General features: G+C 37.5%; 1 protein-coding gene across 1 annotated transcript in view; it reads right to left on the reverse strand.

The window, feature by feature from the left end:
* Positions 1–659: 659 nt before the first annotated feature.
* Positions 660–19,455, reverse strand: part of CFAP206 (cilia and flagella associated protein 206) — a gene marked incomplete at its 5' end in the record, with an annotated part of 31,875 nt that continues 13,079 nt past the window's right edge. Inside the window, 6 exons of the mRNA XM_080806081.1 lie at positions 660–1,129; positions 8,672–8,812; positions 12,289–12,482; positions 15,170–15,310; positions 17,007–17,205; positions 18,504–18,623. Coding sequence (XP_080662207.1) covers positions 899–1,129; positions 8,672–8,812; positions 12,289–12,482; positions 15,170–15,310; positions 17,007–17,205; positions 18,504–18,623 — 1,026 coding nt within the window. The 3' untranslated portion in view covers positions 660–898. The remainder of the gene's footprint in view (positions 1,130–8,671; positions 8,813–12,288; positions 12,483–15,169; positions 15,311–17,006; positions 17,206–18,503; positions 18,624–19,455) is intronic.

Consider the following 19,455-nt stretch of genomic DNA (forward strand, 5'->3'; position numbering starts at 1 on the left):
CTCCTCTTTCTCTGCCTGCCTCTCTGCCTACTTGTGATCTCTGTCAAATAAATAAATAAAATCTTTTAAAAATGGAGTATCATTATGGTCTCAACTTAATTAAATATAATTATTCTCCTTTTGATGCTCAAGTTATGCCAATATGGCCCTTGTAAGCCTACTTCTTTGTTTACATCTGCACAAGGTTTTTCAAGCATTCTTTATTTCTGGCAACAAGAGGTTCCAGCCAAACTTAATATTTCCCTGTCCTAGGTCATAGAATCAACTACACTTCAAGGAACTATGGTTCTTTCTGGTAGAGAATAGTATCTCTCTCTCTCACACATACACACACTGATTATAATTAGGGTGGTAGGCAAAAGGCTGTTGGGCTATTTTTTGTGACACTTCTGGTTCACATAACATATGCTACTGAATCCTACTTTTCTTAATAAATTTTAATTGCCCAAAAGACTTCCTACTCCATTGGCAAGAACCTTGACTAGATTTTGATGTCTCCTGTCCTAACCTGTTCAGCCCAAGACCACTAGGGACAAACCTATATTTAGAGAGAATCAGGAATCAGAATCTGTCGTAATCTTATAAATACATTAATATCTAAAGAGCATTATAATTTCAGTCCTCAATGTTGCCAAACTTTTTCTGGCAAATAAAAGCTGAGTGGACAGAGTTTTATTTTTCAATTTTAATAGAACGTAAAATGTGTTACAGAAAACAACTTCTAGTTCTCTGTAGTAGGTTGACAGTGAATACTCACAAGAATCCAGAAAACACTCACACAACTGATGAATGTGCCAGACCCACAAAATTAACTAATTTTCAGGGATGCAAAGATACTTGTCAATATTGGCCTCCGCTCATAACTTGGTGAGATCTCCCTTAAAAATTCACTCTGTAACTATGTCTCATCAACAGCTCTAGTTAAGTTCACCTTGACCCCAGAGGTGACTTTACCCTGTCCTCCACGGAGACCAGCTATATAAATCTGGGGCCTGGGCACTCGACTGCTGCCTTCTCTCTTAGACTGCGTGCCAGCATCCTTGGGTGGGTACACCTGTGAACAATTTTCTCTTCTCATGTGACTGAGATCAGTTTGTACTGAGTGAGTTGCTTTCTGACGCAAATTGGCCTAAAAAGAAAGAGAATATACAGGAATTAGACCATCTCTAAAGAACAAATAATATCAGCCTAATCTTTTTTCTCAATCCACAAAGAAATTAGCCCTCCAACACAGCATTTTTCTACAAAACATTAAAACATTAGAAAAACTAGAGCATTATAAAATCCTTTGCCAAGATGTAGAAAAATACATGAAAGGTTGAAAATGGGCCCAAAGAAAGAATATGCAGATTCAAACTTAACAGTGAGCTCAATTATTTATTAGTATAATCTTCTAATTCCTTCACTATTATACTTTGAGATTCATACCACTTGGATTTTCCTGCCATGCTTGGGTTATTGTTTTAAAAGACAAAAATTTAAGATTTCCTTTGCCTTTTTTAAATGGATCTCACCCAAAACTTTTTTTTTTTTTTTAAAGATTTTATTTATTTATTTGTCAGAGAGAGTGAGCACAGGCAGACAGAGAGGCAGGCAGAGGCAGAGGGAGAAGCAGGCTCCCCGCTGAGCAAGGAGCCCGATGTGGGACTCGATCCCAGGACGCTGGGATCATGACCCGAGCCGAAGGCAGCCGCTTAACCAACTGAGCCACCCAGGCGTCCCACACCCAAAACTTTTAATATAAAAAGTTCTAATGTCTTTAGGTTATATTTTACAGTATTCTACATCTTGCTTACTCTTTTCATGGATTACTAGTAAACATGAAGTTAAACAGATTACTCAGGCTGGGAAGCAAAGAGGAGTTTAGAAAGAGAAGACTAGGATTTGCTGAAGCAATGAGGAAGTCCAAGGGAAAAACTCAGAAGCATTAGAGCCTGTGAATTAAAAAGTAAAGACCTGGAATGAGAGGAAACATTTCAGACTTTGAGACACTGTGGGTAAGTGAGAACTGAAACCATTTTCCCCCCACACTGAGTTTTCTGTCTACATTAATATGACTTCACTATTCCATTGTCCTCATTAGCAGGATTTTACCATTCCAAGAGACCCCTGCCAAAGCAATAACTTGACTGTTCACTACAGAACATCTTGGAAGACACACCTTCAGTCCTAAGCATCAATACAGATATTATGCCCTAACATTCTTTGCACCCCTGCCCCATAAATCTTCACCCTCGATTCCCATCAATGCTGAGCTCCTTTTCAATGATCTTTACCCAATCCAATTCAAGCCTTCATCCCAACCCCTGATCTACCCTTGGCATTGAAAGACCTGCCTTCCACACCAATACTTCCCATTCTCAATAAATTCTGACCTTCCTCTGCCCCCTCAAGACACTTCCAAGGCTCTCCTGAGGTGGTGGTTCCTACTACAGCTTTAAGTAATACACTCAGTTTTGTCCTATCAGCAGGTTGTACCAGTAATATATGGGGAGCTGGCATTCAACATGATGCAATTCTACAGGGTAATTACTAGGTCTCCGGTGGGAAACACAGTGAAGTGGAGGCTGAGGAATGGGAAGAGAAGGCTTAATCAGTATGCAGTGCAGCCCCAATGAACACCCCAATCTCTTAGCATTTCTAGTCCAGACTTATGTTGGCACCTCTACCTCTCATATTCTATCCAGCCATCGCTCCCCCTTCCCCTTTGCCTATTAATACCTCAGACCAACTTCAAATGTCACTGAAGTCAATTTTTTTTAATTTAATTTTTTGTGTGTTCCAAAATTCATGGTTTAAGCACCACACCCAATACTCCATGCACTACATACTCCCCTTAATACCCACCACCAGGCTCACCCAATCCCCCACCCATCTCCCCTCCAAAACCCTTAGTTTGTTTCTCAAAGTCCACAGTCTCTCACGGTTTGTCTCCCCCTCTGACTTCCCCCATCTCACTTCTCCTCTCCATCTCCCAATGTCCTCCATGTTATTCCTTATGCTCCACAAGTAAGTGAAACCATATGATAATTGACTCTCTCTGCTTGACTTCTTTCACTCAGCATAATCTCTTCCAGTCCTATCCATGTTGATACCAAAGTTGGGTATTCATCCTTTCTGGTGGAGGCATAATACTCCATAGTATATATGGGCCATATTTTCTTTATCCATTCATCTGCTGAAGGATGTCTTGGTTCTTTCCACAGTTTGGTGACTGTGGCCATTGTTGCTATGAACATTGGGGTACATATGGCTCTTTTTTTCACTACATCTGTATCCTTGGGGTAAATACCTTGTAGTGCAATTGCAGGGTCATAGGGTAGCTCTATTTTAATTTTTTGAGAAATCTCCACACTGTTTTCCAAAGTGGCTGCACCAACTTGCATTCCCGCCAACAGTGTAAGAGGGTTCCCGTTTCTCCACATCTTTTCTAACACTTGTTGTTTCCTATCTTGTTGATTTTGGCCATTCTAACTGGTATCTCAATGTGGTTTTGATTTGAATTTCCCTGATGGCTAATAATGATGAACATTTTTTCATGTGTCTGTTAGCCATTTGTATGTTTTTTTTTTTTAAGATTTTTATTTATTTATTTGACAGACAGAGATCACAAGTAGGCAGAGAGGCAGGCAGAGAGAGAGGGAGGAAGCAGGCTTCCCGCTGAGCAGAGAGCCCAATGCGGGCCTCAATCCCAGTATCCTGGGATTATGACCTGAGCCAAAGGCAGAGGCCCCAACCCACTGAGCCACCCAGGTGCCCCTGTATGTCTTCTTTGGAGAAATGTCTGTTCATGTCTTTTGCCCATTTTCTGACATGATTATCTGTTTTGGGGGTGTTGAGTTTGAGGAGTTCTTTATAGATCTTGGATATTAACCCTTTGTCTGTAGTGTCATTTCCGAATATCTTCTCCCATTCTGTGGGTTGCCTCTTGGTTTTGTTGACTGTTACCCTTGCTGTGCAGAAACTTTTGATTTTGATGAAGACCCAAAAGTTCATTTTCACTTTTGTTTCCTTTACCTTTGGGGACATGCCTTGAAAGAAGTTGCTGTGGCTGATGCCGAAGAGGTTACTGCCTATGTTTTCCTCTAGGATTTTGATAGATTCCTGCCTCATGTTGAGGTCTTTTATCCATTTCAAGTTTATCTTTGTGTATGGTGTGAGAGAATGGTTTAGTTTCATTCTTCTATACATAGCTGTCCAATTTTTCCAGCACCGTTTGTTAAAGAGACTTTTTTCCAGTGGATTTTTTTTCCTGCTTTGTCGAAGATTATTTGACCATAGAGTTGAGGGTCCATATCTGGGCTCTCTACTCTGTTCCACTGGTCTATGTGTCCATTTTTGTGCCAGTACCATGCTGTCTTGGTGATCATAGCTTTGTAGTAAAGCTTGAAATCAGGCAACGTGATGCCCCCAGTTTTGTTTTTCTTTTTTCAACATTTCCTTAGCAATTCAGGGTCTCTTTTGGTTCCATACAAATTTTAGGATTATTTGTTCCAACTCACTATGGTAGGGGATCTTAACACCCCAGTCTCAGTAATAGACAGATGATCCAAGCAGAAAATCAATAAAGAAACAAGAGCATTCAGTGACACATTGGACTAGATGGACCTCATAGATATATACAGAACATCCCACCCTAAAACAATAGAATACGCATTCTTCTTGAGTGTACATGGAACTTTCTCCAGAACAGATCACATACTTGGTCACAAATCAGGGCTCAACCAATACCAAAAGGCTGAGATTATTCCCTGCATATTCTCAGACCACAATGCTTTGAAACTAGAACTCAACCACAAGAAAAAAGTATGGAAGGAATGCAAACACTTGGAAGCAAAAGATCATCCTGCTTAAGAATGTTTGGACCAACTGGGAAATCAAAGAAGAACTTAAACAATTCATGGAAACCAATGAGGATGAAGGCATATTGGTCCAAAATCTATGGGATACATCAAAAACAGTTCTAAGGGTGAAACACATAGCCATCCAAGCCTCCCTCAAAAAAAATTGAAAAATCCCGAATACACCAACTCTCTTTACGCTTTAAAGAACTGGAGAACCAACAACAAATTAAGCCAACCCCACATACAAGAAAGGAAATAATCAAGATTAGAGCAGAGATCATTGAGATAGAAACTACAGATACAGTAGAACACATCAACGAAACTAGAAGCTGGTTTTTTGAAAGAATCAATAGGATCGATAAACCACTGGCCAAACTAATCCAAAAGAAAAGAGAGAGGACCCAAATTCATAAAATGATGAATGAAAAGGGAGCAAACATGACTAACACCATGGAAATAGAAACAGTCATCAGAAATTATTATCAACAGTTATATGCCAGTAAGTTAAGCAACCTAGATGAAATGGATGCATTCCTAGAAACCTATAAACTTCCAAAACTGAATCAGGAAGAAACTGACAACCCAAATAGACCAATATCTAGTAACGAGATTGAAGCAGTGATCAAAAGCTTCCCAAAAAACAAGGGTGCCTGGGTGGCTCAGTCGTTAAGCATCTCCCTTTGGCTCAGGTCATGATCCCAGGGTCCTGGGATCAAGTCCCACATCCGGCTCCTGGCTCAGCAGAGAGCTTGCTTCTCCCTCCTACTCTACCTGCTGCTCCCCATTTGTACTCTCCCTCCCTGTTAAATGAATAAATAAAACCTTAAAAGAAAAAAACTCCCAAAAAACAAGACCCCAGGACATGATGGATTCCCTGGGGAATTCTACCAACCATTCAAACAAGAAATAATACCTATTCTCCTGAAGCTGTTTCAAAAAATAGAAACAGAAAGAAAACTTCCAGACTCTTTTTATGAAGCCAGCATCACCCTGATCCCCAAACCAGGCAAAGACCCCACCAAAAAGGAGAATTTCAGACCAATATCTCTGATGAATATGGATGCCAAGATTCTCAACAAGATCCTAGCTAACAGGATCCAACAGTACATTAAAAAGATTATCCACCATGACCAGGTGGGATTTATCCATGGGATGCAAGGGTGGTTCAAAATTCGCAAATCAAACAATTAATGTGATAGAACAAATCAATAAGAGAAGAGAGAAGAACCACATGGTCCTCTCAATTGACCCAGAAAAAGTATTTGACAAGATACAGCATCCATTCCTGATTAAAACCCTTCAAAGTATAGGGATAAAGGGAACATTCCTGAACTTCATAAAATCTATCTATGAAAAACCCACAGTGAATATCATCCTTAATGGGGAAAAGCTGGCGGCCTTCCCTTTGAGATCAGGAAAACAACAAGGATGCGCACTCTCGCCACTGTTGTTCAACATAGTACTAGAAGTCCTAGCAACAGTAGTCAGACAACAAAAAGAAATAAAAGGTACTCACCTTGACAAAGAAGAAGTCAAACTCTCTCTCTTCGCAGATGACGTGATATTTTATATGGAAAACCCCAAAGACTCCACCCCCAAACTACTAGAACTCATACAGCAATTCAGTAATGTGGCAGGATACAAAATCAATGTACAGAAATCAGTTGCTTTCTTATACACTAACAATGAAAATATAGAAAGGGAAATTAGAGAATCGATTCCATTTACGATAGCACCAAGAACCATAAGATACCTGGGAATAAACCTAACCAAAGAGGTAAAGGATCTGTACATGAGGAACTACAGAACACTCATGAAAGAAATTGAAAAAGACACAAAAAGATGGAAGACCATTCCATGCTCACGGATTGGAAAAATAAACATTGTTAAAATGTCTATACTGCCTAGAGCAATCTATACTTTCAATGCCATCCCAATCAAAATTCCACAGGTATTTTTCAAAGAGCTGGAAGTCAACTTTTATTTCACTTCTGTTATACTACTTACCAAGAGGTACTGAAATATTTTTAGTGTATCAATGTCACTTGCTAGAAGATTAGCTTCTGAAGAACAAAGTAGGGATATCTATGTTACCTTGTATATGTCTGATGGGCTCAAGTGAGTTTAGTAAATAACAGAAAAGAACATGGGGATGGAGCTTCATGAACTACAGAAGAGTAACTGATAGCAATATTAATGGAACAAAAATATCTAGAAGATATACCAGGAAGCTAATCCTTCCTCATCCCAGGAAATCACGGGACTGAAAAGCTGCCACCAGAAAGGGGGGCAAGAAAAATGTCAAGGTTGGTGAAAAGCCTATAAAACACTGCATATACAAACAGACAAAGGCTATACCTTGTAGGATGATAGAACACTCCCCCACAACCTCTGTAGCCAGAGCTATCAGCACAGAACAGGCAGGACTTGGCCAGCTTCCCTATTTTTTTGCTGCCTACACCTTTCAATTAAGGACTGACCAGAGAAAGCCAAGGATACCCAACAAACTAATCACATAAGAACCCCATTTTGTGTTAGCCCACCTCCAGTTTCCCCATGTCAACAACCTCTAATCAGAAAACTCTTTAAACCCTTCCCCTTTTTTCCACTATCAAGCTCTCTCTTTTCCTGCCTGCTTTGGAGCTTCTGCCAACTACAGGTGATAGTGCTTGACTCCCTTGCTATAGCAAACTTTGAATAAATAGTAGCCTCTGTTCCCATTTGGGTAAGTCTTTATTTCCACACCTGATTTCAATGGAAGAGATGGACAAAATATACTAAGAAAAGGCTACAGATGTAAAAGAGTTTCCTTCATACACTAAATACCTGTTGTTTAAAATGAGGAGGTACTGTAGAAAGAGTGAATGGGAGGAATTCCACGGAGTCAGCCATGGATGAGAGTTTCAAAGCCATGCTTTGAGGGCAGGCACCTCTTATGATTAAAGTGACTGAGAATCAGAAGGATAAGAGAGCTCAGTGCGTGTAGATGTTGACTGACAAGAGGGGACATTATCTGGGATATAATAGAGGTAATATTCTGCTCCTAAAAAAAAACAAAAACAAAAGACAAGGGTATACTTCCATGATTAGAGGAAACTGAGAGTGCTTTAAATACTAGACCCTCATAGATTAGCACAATAGATGGGTATAGAAAGAGAGTGAGCAACTACCATTGTTGTAGTTACTGGATGGTATAATTTGAGAATTGTTTCATCCTTCTCTATATGCTTAAAATTAGAAGACAATCTTACAAGGTAAAGCTGGCAAATTAATATGCAAATAACTCTGTATACAACTCATTAGTTTATATAAATAATTTAAATTACTAGCTCTATGAGTAATGATACATTAGAGTTCCCCAACCTCTAGCTCTCGGCCTTAGTGCCATCTTCTTGGAAAACCCTGCACCAAGCATGCCAAGTGGAGGAAGAAGCAATGTGGAGGCTGAAGTGAGAAAGATGAGGCAGAGGTCCAAGTAAACAGCTAGCTTGTACAACCATGGAAGCCACAGGAATAGACATAAGGAAAGCCAGAGGCCCGGGACGCTGGTACAAATTGTTACTGCATGCTGACCTTCTGGAACTTGATTCAGTGGATCTAGAATATCCATTGCCATTTGATCACAGCAACCACCTTCGAGAGACCCACCTAGCTCATACCAAAACTGTCCTTTTTGGTCCTATGCCCTGTGCCTGTGACTTGTAGGACTAATTCTGTTTTCGTGTGTGGCTGAATGTAACATATATACAATAAATCATCTCTTCCACTGTCTTAGAGAAAAAAAAATCCCCAACCTATAAATAATTTTAGAAAATATTGTTACAAACCAATTTTATAGCTTTTCTTCTTAATTCCCATTCATTCCACTCATATGATCTCACAATTGTTGGTGGCAATATGTGCGTATCCGTCTGTGTGCTACTTTCAGACATTGTAATTGGTTTTATATGTTTGTCAACATCCTTCATCTAAAGAAATGAAGTTTTGTAATTAGTACTTATTTAAAAAATAAGCATTATTTAGGGATAACTAAAAATATTTAGCTATGACAAAAAGATTAGAAAAACAAGAATTTTTAAACATGGAATATACTCATAAAGACAGCAGAGAAAATAAGCCTGTAGTAGTGAACTAAATGAGATCACTTTCCTGGGCATTATGGATTTCTTTGTACCTGACTTTTTGAAGTTAATATGGGAGGTATACTTTGGAAGGGGAAAACCAAATGTCATTCATTCCTAAGTCAAATGCCCCCCTCAAAATTGGTAGCATAAGCGAATAGTTTGTTGAAAACTGGCAGTTTAAAATAGTCATTAAATATTAAATATGAATCACATTTGTTTAAAGTATCCAAACATCTTTAGGATGTATCTTTTTTTAATGACAGTTGATGTTGGGATTTTTAAAGTTTATTTATAATCTCTACACGCAGTGTGGGGTTCGAACTCATGACCCCAAGAAGAGAATCCCCTGCTCTACTGATTAAGCCAGGCAGGAGCCCCTAGGATATATCTTGAACCCAAACTATGCATACTCAGCATATTATCCAAGGTGGTTTTGTTTTAGCTAGATATTTCAATTTTCTGCTGTGTCATTCACAACCTCACTATTAAAATATTAAATATTAACTCCAGGCTAAATAAGATATGATTATACTGTATATGAAATTGCTGGAGGGGGTGGTAGATGTCCAAAGAACTCAGATCACAGTAAAGTGAAGGGAGAGAAGCCTGGCTTTTTTTTTTTTAATTCTGGTATAACAGTGTTGTATATTAGTTTCAGCTGTAGAATACAGGGACTCAACAATTCTAAACATTACTCAGTGCTCCTCACGATAAGCTTACTCTTGATCCCCCTCACTATTTCACCCATCCCCCCACCCACCTCTGCTCCGACAACTACCAGATTGTTCTCTATATTTAACAGTCTGTCCTTTTTGGGGCGCCTGGGTGGCTCAGTGGGTTAAGCCTCTGCCTTCAGCTCAGGTCATGATCTCAGCGTCCTGGGATTGAGCCCCGCATCGGCTCTCTGCTAAGCAGGGAGCCTGCTTCCCCCTCTCTTTCTGCCTGCCTCTCTGCCTACTTGTGATCTCTGTCTGTCAAATAAATAAATAAAATCTTTATTAAAAAAAAGTCTGTCCTTTTTTCTCTTTTTCCATTATTTTTGTCTCTTAAACTCCATCCATGAATGAAATCATATGGTATTTATCTTTCTCTGACTGACTTATTTCACTTAGCCTAATATCCTCTTGATTCAACCATGTTGCAGCAAATGGCAAGATTTTATTCTTTTTTATGGCTCAGTAATATTCCTGTATATATATGTGCCACATCTCCTGTATCCATCCATTCAAGATTAACTTCTTACTCCAAGGGGCACCTGGGTGGCTCAGTTGGGTAAGCATCTGCCTTCAGTTTGAGTCATGATCTCAGAGGCCTAGGATCAAACCCTTCATTGGACTCCCTGCTCAGCAGGAAGTCTGCCTCTCCTTCCCCATTTGCCTCCCCCTCCCCTGCCCCTGCTCACGCTCTTTCTCTTACTCTCTCAATAAAGAAGAACTTAAAAAAAATTCTTACTCCAAATCGAGCAACAGATAATCATTGATTGCCCTACCATTTAACATAAGGTATCATTTTTCCCTTCAAAATGATGTTATGATATAATTAGAGAGATAAAAACATACTGCAAGATGATTAGCAATATTATACAATTCAAGTAAATGGCTAGTAAATAATTATAAGAACTACAGCTCTGAAATATGAAAGTCACTGAGGAAGAGCTGGGAATTAAATATATAGAAAGGGAAAAACAAGACCAATTAAATGGTCGGGGGAGGGTGGAATTGTTCTTTAATGGAAAACTATGCATTATCTACTTATAGCACACCTTTCTGATGATCTGATTCTAGCCTTTCACTGTCTTCGAGGAATCTTACAAGTCTGTAAGTTAAATATAAGTGGTAGCAAGGCCAAATAATTCTTGTCTATAGACACACAAATTCATAATTCCTTCAAGTTTTTTTTAATAGAACTTGGCAATGTAATTTTCAAATTTATAATGGAAAGTCAAGAATCAAGTATAGCCAAGATTCTTTAGAGAGGAAAGAGTGGGAGAACTTAGTCAACAGGTATCGAAACTTATAATAAAGCTCTAATAAGATATAGGTAGGAATTTTTTTTAACTGAAAAACTGAATAGAGAACCTAAAACTTACGTCTGTGCACATAAGACACTGTAGATGTAGGGAAAGGACAGAGTATTGAACAAATAATCTGGGACAATTCACTACTCAAATGGAAAAAAAATTAAAATTAGATCTTCATCTCCCCCTAAACATAAAAATCAAATCCAAGTCAATTAAAAACTAGGGTGTGAAAGGTAAATCCAGATTCATTGCAAGGCAATGTAGGAGAATCTTTTTATGATCTAAGATACTTGAGGATTTCTTAAACAAGACAGAAAAGTTAAAGACATGAGAGAAAAAAGATTAATAAAATACATAACTTTCATTTGTGAAAAGACACCACAAAAGAATAAAAAATATAAAACTGGAAAAGCCTAGGCCAGCGGAACACAGTCGTGAGCCTAGAAACAAAACCCTTTCCATAGGGGAATTGTTAATTCAATGGAGGTGTCATCACACTGAGTGGCATCGTACTGAAAAGCATATATTATTATTATCATTACCAGTCACTGTACAGTTTTAGAAGTAGGCAGAGTAAAAAATATAACTAAAACCATTATGTTTTATTAAGACATAATTAATGAAACTACTAATTACTTTAAAAAAAACACTAAGTATCGGGTACTTCTTATGGATGGGACAACCCAATATAATAAACATGAAAAATTATTGATCATTTCACTTGATTATTTTAATGCAATTCCAGTTAAAATCTCAGAAGATTTTGGGGGGGGACTCGGCAAATTTATTAAGAAAATTACATGGATATATAAAGATTTATGCCTGACTATCTAAGACAATTTTGAAAAAGTAAAAAGGAAAACAAAGAGCTTACCCTCTCAGGTAATAAGATATACTAGGAAGCAATAGTAAGGAAAGCAGCAAGGTACGGAGTGCGGAGTGCAGACAGACACACAGACCTGTTCTCTTACAGCTCTAAGTTATCACCTGTATTATCTGTGCTAAGCTCCTTTAATTTTAGATACGAAAATACTATAGTTTCAATTATTTATCTAAATGTAGTATTTCTCTTTCAGAGTTTTCCAGTCTAATTCATCAATTTGACTTCACTTGTTTTCCTTATTTTCTATGGACGTCATTAGTGTCCCTCTTCGGGGATGAATCTCTTTCTGACAGTGTTAGAGGCCCTCTTCGGAGCCTGTCTCTGCCTGGACTTAGGAGCCATTCTACAACAAAGTCTAACTTTAAATTAACTGTACTTTTAAAAGTCATAAATTCTTAAAATACCAGCTATGCTAACCTGAGAATATGGAATGAGGGTTTCGAACTGTTGATGAAGTTCCAGGAGCTGAATTAATTCTGCATTTTTTTTGGCCTTTTCTCTAATTAAACCAATATAGTTCTCAGGATTTTCTGCAAATAAGTATGCAGCATCTCTGGTATTGAAAGTGTAATACTTTTCTTTATATTTCAAAATCCCAATTGCTGGATTTCCTGAAAATTAAGAAAAGGAAATGAATTAGGCATAAAATATTAAGTGATTCTATGTTTGTAATACATCCATAAAACTGTCCCCATATACTGCATATTTAACATATGACTTACACTTTTCATTTTGCTAAAATGGTACAATTTGCAATTTTAAATGATACATTTTATTAAATGATATTTTATGTGAAATTCATTTAAATTAATCTTAAACTATGGTTTATATAAAAATTTGCTATCCAGTTATAAGGTGTTTGAAAATTTTTTATGAGAACCACTTAGTCATCTGATGGTTTTTTCAAATCTCCTTTAACTAAATTACTACAAGCATTGTTTTAAAAGTAATTCTATAAAAACTATAAAGACAGGACATCTTTTTCAAAATACAGGTTTCTTCTTCTTCTGTTTTTATTTAAGATTTTTTATTTTTAAGTAATCTCTACATCTAACAAGGGGCTTAAACTCACTACCCCAAGATCAGGAGTCCCATGCGCCACCAATCGAGCCAGCCAGGCGCCCCCAATACAAGTTTCTATGTTAAGAAGTATTTCCCACTGTGAACAGATACTACATAAAATAGGAATTATTAAATTATTTAAATTATTTTTAAATAAATAAAATAAATAATAAATAAATAAATAAAATAAATTATTTAAATTATTAAATATCCACATAATTGGTAAGAGATAGTAATACTGTCTTACTTATTTTTTCACGTGTTCAACAAAATGTATTGGCCCTATTCCTGGCACTAAGGATATAAAAGAAAACAAAGTTCCTGCTCTCAGTAAATCAACAAATACACCATAGGCCAGAGAGTCCTGCAGATAAAAAAAAAAATTAAGCATCAAGCCAGCTAAACACATAGTAAAAGGAAGAGTGTAAGGTTGATATTTTAGATCGGGTGATCTAGGAAGGCTGAATAAAATGAAGGAGCAAGGTAGGTAGCTGTATGGGGGATAGAGTTTTCCGAGTTGAGGGAATAGCAAGGCAGAGGCTCTGAGGTGAAAATGTGTCTGGAATGTTCGAGAAGAGCCAGAAGGCCAGTGGCGCTGGAGTCGTGAGCAAGGGAGATCGGCTGGCAATGGAATCAGGGATGTCATGTGCAAAGGACCCCAACTGGTAAGCCACCGTGTCACCTTGGGTTTTAAGCCACGCCGTCTGCAGTCCTGAACAGGAGGGGCGTCCTACAGAATTCCTCTGAGGTAGTGCAAATTGCTGCTGCCCAGAAAATAATGTAGTAAATATAAATAATGTAGTAAACAAAGCTAATCAGGACTGCTTACTCAGAGAGGATTCTGACACTCACAAGCCCTTCTACTTTCCTGTTTCTCTCTTTTTATGAGAATCCTAGTTAGTAAGCTGGAAGGGTCCAAATAGACCTAGACTAGAAACCAGGCTTTCCTGAATCTTAGTCCATAGATTTTCCAACCACATCATGCTGATGGTCGTGGCCCTACAGCCATGTTTCTCTGTGTTTGTGTCTCTCATGACTCCCTTCCCTTCTTATCTAGGAAGAGAACGGGAAAGGGGAAGGGAAGGGAGAAACCACCTATATTTGTCCTGTTGTACTTCTTCATGGCTCTTGACTGCTTCCTCCCCACTATCAGTGATCCTCATGGGGTCTCCAAATACTATTCTCTCAGCTCCCTATGGTAAACTTTCTATTATTGCCATTACGAAAAATCTAATAACATAAAAAATGAGCCAGTATGTGTGTTCTCTAGCCTATATATACACACAATTCCAAGAAATCTTTCTAATAAAAAAGCAATAAACAACTATGAAATATAACAAAAGAAATAACAAAGAACAGAGAAAAGGAAGAGGTTAATGATGTAAGGTAAATTAGAAATAATTTTGTCAGGGATGGCTGGGTGGCTCAGTAGGTTAAGCATCTGCCTTCTGCTCAGGTCATGATCCTAGGGTCCTCGGACTGAGCCCCGCATTGGGCTCGTGCTCAGCAGAGAGTCTGCTTCTCCCTCTGCTCCTCCCCCTGCTTGTGATTTCTTTCACTCTCTCTCAAATAAATAAATACATATATAAATACATAAATAAATAATTTTGTCAAACTCTTTTCACTCTAGCCCTAGCTGACTTTTTATTTCCAATTCATAGAGCACTTTTGGGGTATTAATTTCTGGCTTACTCTTTGTTTTGAGGAAGCTCTCATAATATATACATCACAGAGAGATTTTATTTGATAAAATACTTGCCATTTCCTTAGACAGATCTGACTTATGCAGAAATCCTGATTTATGTCAATGGACTGTAACCATAAAGTGACAGTGTATTATTTAATAAACATAACCAGCCAAATTAGTGTTGCTCTTTCAAGTAATTACTTTGGAAGATGATCTACTTTAGCAATGCCATGTGAATTTCTGGAATCCTTCATTGGACCTATGGGTCATCAGTCCTTTCATGATACTGTGGCATCCATATTTCATTATACACACATTCCATCACTTATCATTTGTAGCCCCATTTCTTGGTTATGTCAGTCTACCAGATCATTCTGAGTACTTCAAAGATGAAGATGGTCTGGATCATCTTTGCAGCTCCTTTCTTAGTTCATCATCACATCCCATAAAATTTTAAAAAGTAAGTTAAAAAAAAAAAAGGGACAACAATAGCACTTTATTCAAAGAAAAAATGCGGAAGTGAAAGTAACATTATTCCCAACAATATACCTGGAAGGAGAAGACCATCTGTTGTAGCAAATGTATAAGGACAAAATCCGCGACACTGAATTAACAACTTATCAAAATTTGCTGTTGTTTCTGGGAAAAGCCATTCTTGTTTTCTGAAATCTACCAGATGTACTCTATCTTCTAAAATGAAAGAGGACAAGAACAACTTTAATCAATGAGAAGAGTAAACAACCCAAGGAAATGAGCAGAAAAGACTAGCTGCTATGTGACTAAAATAGAGAGAGAGCAACTTCATTCAAGACAGCAGAGCTCTCATAATGTACGAGGCGGCCAAATACTTTGAACGTGGTGCTCATATAATACTAGGACTATTGCTTCTTGAAACAACAGAGAATGTTCTGAGCAGAAAGATTCAAGGAAATATCTCTCAGTAACTTACTTTTGATAACAAGGTATCAATTTTTATTCTTTACACTTTACAAAATTCTTCTCAATGGTGGTTAGCTTACTTATTTACATGTGATAAACAAATTGTCTAAATTTTTTTCTCCAAACAAAAACATGTACTTATAAAACTGATCTTCAAGGGTCTTAGTTTTTGCAATCCTACTACGCTTCTGGGTGGGGCTCTGTATCAAAACAGTGATACCACAGATGTCTTTGTGGCCACAACTAGAAGTAAATGCCAACGTTGGGGGAAGATAAACCTTCTTCTTTTTTCCTGATAGTGATGAGATGTGGCAAGTGTTAATTAAATTCTTTTAGAAGAATATTAGGTCTCTCAATTCACTGGGATCAGTAACGTGATAGTGTCCTTTTGAATATAAAGTTGCAGCATATGGGGGAAATGACATATTAACTCCAAGATTGTTTTGCCAATGTGGTTGAGTTTAATACCTACTGTTGAAGTGACTTGAACTTTTCAATTTCACGTTGTTTCTGTGTAGATATGTTATTTTAATAAAAGAAAAGGAGTAGAAAAAACTTGAACTGGAAGGATGCCTTTGAGTCTCTCTAATTCAGTTTTCAGGGTTTTTTTTTTATTCTAATAGTTTAAGAATGGAAATAAGCACGTCATTTTTATTTTCCACTTTTACAAAATTTGAATTTGAAAAGGAAATTTAGGGAGTAAATTATCTAGTTTCATTTTCTGGGAAAACCTTTCTAGGCAACAACTCCCAGACTCTACTTTGGCATTTCTCATGAACTTCAAGTTGCCTGTAACTAAGACAGAAGACACCAAAAAAGTAAAAAGCAGTTTGTTAATAAAGACAGCCTTTCCATAAGAATCAGTGCATCTCTTAAAGTGTCTAAAATAAGCTCAAATTTACAGGGATAAAATTCACTGATTTATAAGTTTCAGCCTGACTCTGAGGAAGATATATGGCAAATAGCACTCCAAAGAAATAGAGCTTTACTTGCAACAAATATGGCAAGGATTAATATCCTTTCCTACTATGAATCAATCAATAATAAAATCATTAAGACTAAAATAGAAACACATAGGCAAGGAACATCACTATCAATAAAACACTGACAATAACATTAAGAATGGTTATTATGGGATAGTAAACTACTCAATTCATATATTTTCTGTCTTCTGCTTTTCCTATGATGAACATTAGTATTCTTTTAATCAAGAAAGATGCTTAATACCTTATCAGGAAGATAGAGCATAATAATTTTATTTATTTATTTTTTTAAATAAACTGCACCCAACGTGAAGCTTGAACTCATGACCCTGAGATTCAGGGTCCCATGCTCATTGGACTGAGGCCACCAAGTGCCCAAACCATGAAAATCTTAAAACAAAAGAGTGACTTCATTCTAGAGATAATTTGAAGAGGAAGAGGAAGTCAAGGGTGATTTCTATTACCCAGGTGTTCTTTCACTCTAGACACATCAGTTTTCACAGTCAGCCCATCAAGAAGATTCTGCATGACTTTCTCAGGAAAGAGTAGCTCATGAGCACCCAGGAATGGTTCAAGGTGAGTTGTTAAATTACTGAGGACACTAATCAAAACAATTTCATCCTGGAAGCTAGTCCACAGGTTAGAAAGTGCGATGAAGATGGGCTGCGGGAGAGAAAGCAATGTTCAAAATGTAACTGTCTCATAAAATTATAAATCACTGTACTCACAACAAATTTGTGTTTATAAAGAAATTAATTCTTCCTGAAGACAAGCCAAAGTCTCCTGAGGTTAAACAATAAAATCTACATAGCAACTGGACTCCTAAGTTATGAGAGAAAAAAATCTTGTATTTTATTTCAAAGCATTTTATCTTGGAGTGATCATCATAAAGTTATTTTACCAAAAAAAGCCAAACATTTATGGATGCTTGACCTCAAAGGGTCAAGGGGAAATAGCTTCTTTAAAAAAAAAAAGGCTAAATATGACTCATTACTCTTAGATTTCTCTGGCTCAATCATGATTCAAAAGAACCTGGAAAATCTAGAGATACATCTTAGGGCATATCTTGTGAGCTGCAAGTCAAAGATCTTAGGTTGGTGAGATGAAGTTTTTCATTCATATTAAAGGTCACTGACTTACAGAACAAACATAAGGAAATTAATCAGGCCCTACTAATAACTGAAACAACTTAGCCTGTGTTTCTTGGCTTTTAAAACCCAATATTAGAACTGGCTACAGAAAATTATCAGAGCCTCAAAATGCTCATAAAATACTGCATCTCTATAAAATACTGTATCTTACACCTCCTTAGGGCTACGGGATTTGCCCATAAGATGGTACAGATAATCAGAAAGTCAGTATACGTATAGGCCTGGTAAACACAGTGATTATCCTCTGTCTCTTCATAAAGGTCACAAGTTACACCACCTCTTTGCTGAAGGCAATTTTTTAAAAAAGATTTTATTTATTTACTTGACAGAGATCACAAGTAGGCAGAAAGGCAGGCAGAGAGAGGGGGGGAAGCAGGCTCCCCGCTGAGCAGAGCCCCCCGACTCAGGGCTCGACCCCAGGACCCTGGAAACATGACCTGAGCCGAAGGCAGAGGCTTTAACCCACTGAGCCACCCAGGCGCCCCTGAAGGCAATTTGTAACCAGCCACTGTGAACATGTTTTCAATGCTGCATTACGGATCCATTCTGTTGCCAAAGCTTTTATTGATACTATGGCTACTTTAATACATATCTGCATCTCTTTTAGTAGCAACTGCCTGCAAGGGGGATTCTCTCATCTGACTTACACTAGTACTACAAAATAACCATAAAGAATGGGGTCAATATGTATAAAACAAATATTCTATTTTTAGTAATTAAGTCTAATTATAATTACTTCTGATTCACTTGTATAGGATTCAAAGGTATACTCACCCTTAAGCAAGGTCAAAGTTGATGGCAAATACTTACAAAGACTTGTGATGTTGGGACAGCTGTCTTTGATTTTACAATCATTTTTAATTGTTCCAGTTGGGCTCCTAACTGCTTTATCATCAGTTCTACTTCTTGAGCACAGGTAATTATATCCGACTGCAAAGACAACATAATTTACATTAATGTTTTTATAATTTCACTATAAAAATCATGTGTTTTAAGCCCTATATGTCCTGAACGTAAGCACAAAGAGAGCAGAAATTTTCTTCTCCCTCGTATCCCGAAAGCAAGAACAGTAGGTGCATATGGATGGTGCTCCAGAAACAGCTGTTGGATGGATGAATCTTTTGAAATACAATGGCTACAATTCTTCAAAAGGAATCCTTTTTCTCCATGTATTCTCTGATACGCAGTATAATTGCATTCCTGAGAAGCAGATCCTCTGACCCAGCTTTTGCTCAGCTGTTATTTTCCCATTCTCAATAACAAAATGAATAAAGTGTTCCTCTGAAGACTATTTTGAGACGAGGATTTTTAAAAATTACATCTAAGAGTACAGAAAATCTTAAAAATCACATCACTGAAAGAAAAATAATGTATTTCTGATGTGATAATAGTAATCTGAAATTAAGGCGTTAAATGCTGACTCTGAAATAATTCGTAACATTTATTCTTACTCTGTGCTAAGCATCATATTGAATACTTAGAAGTATTGAAAAAAAGGGTGAGTATAAATAGGAAAACCAAGATATTGAAGGGTGAATAAATTGCCCAAGGACACAGTTGAATAAGGGGTGGAATCATGGTTCTGTCCCAGACCGTCGGAAGCCAGAGGCCAGCTCTTACCCCTTATTTTGTACTGCCTTAGACATGACCAGAAATGGCAGTGGTATGGGCTTATCAGTACAGTGCAAAAGAGTGACAATTACTCGGAAAAAAAAAATGCATTTGAATATTCAGACACTTGTAGTCAAACCGCATGCTTTAC

This window comes from Martes martes, assembly GCF_963455335.1.
Source record: "Martes martes genome assembly, chromosome: 6".
Classification (NCBI taxonomy): Eukaryota; Metazoa; Chordata; class Mammalia; order Carnivora; family Mustelidae; genus Martes; species Martes martes.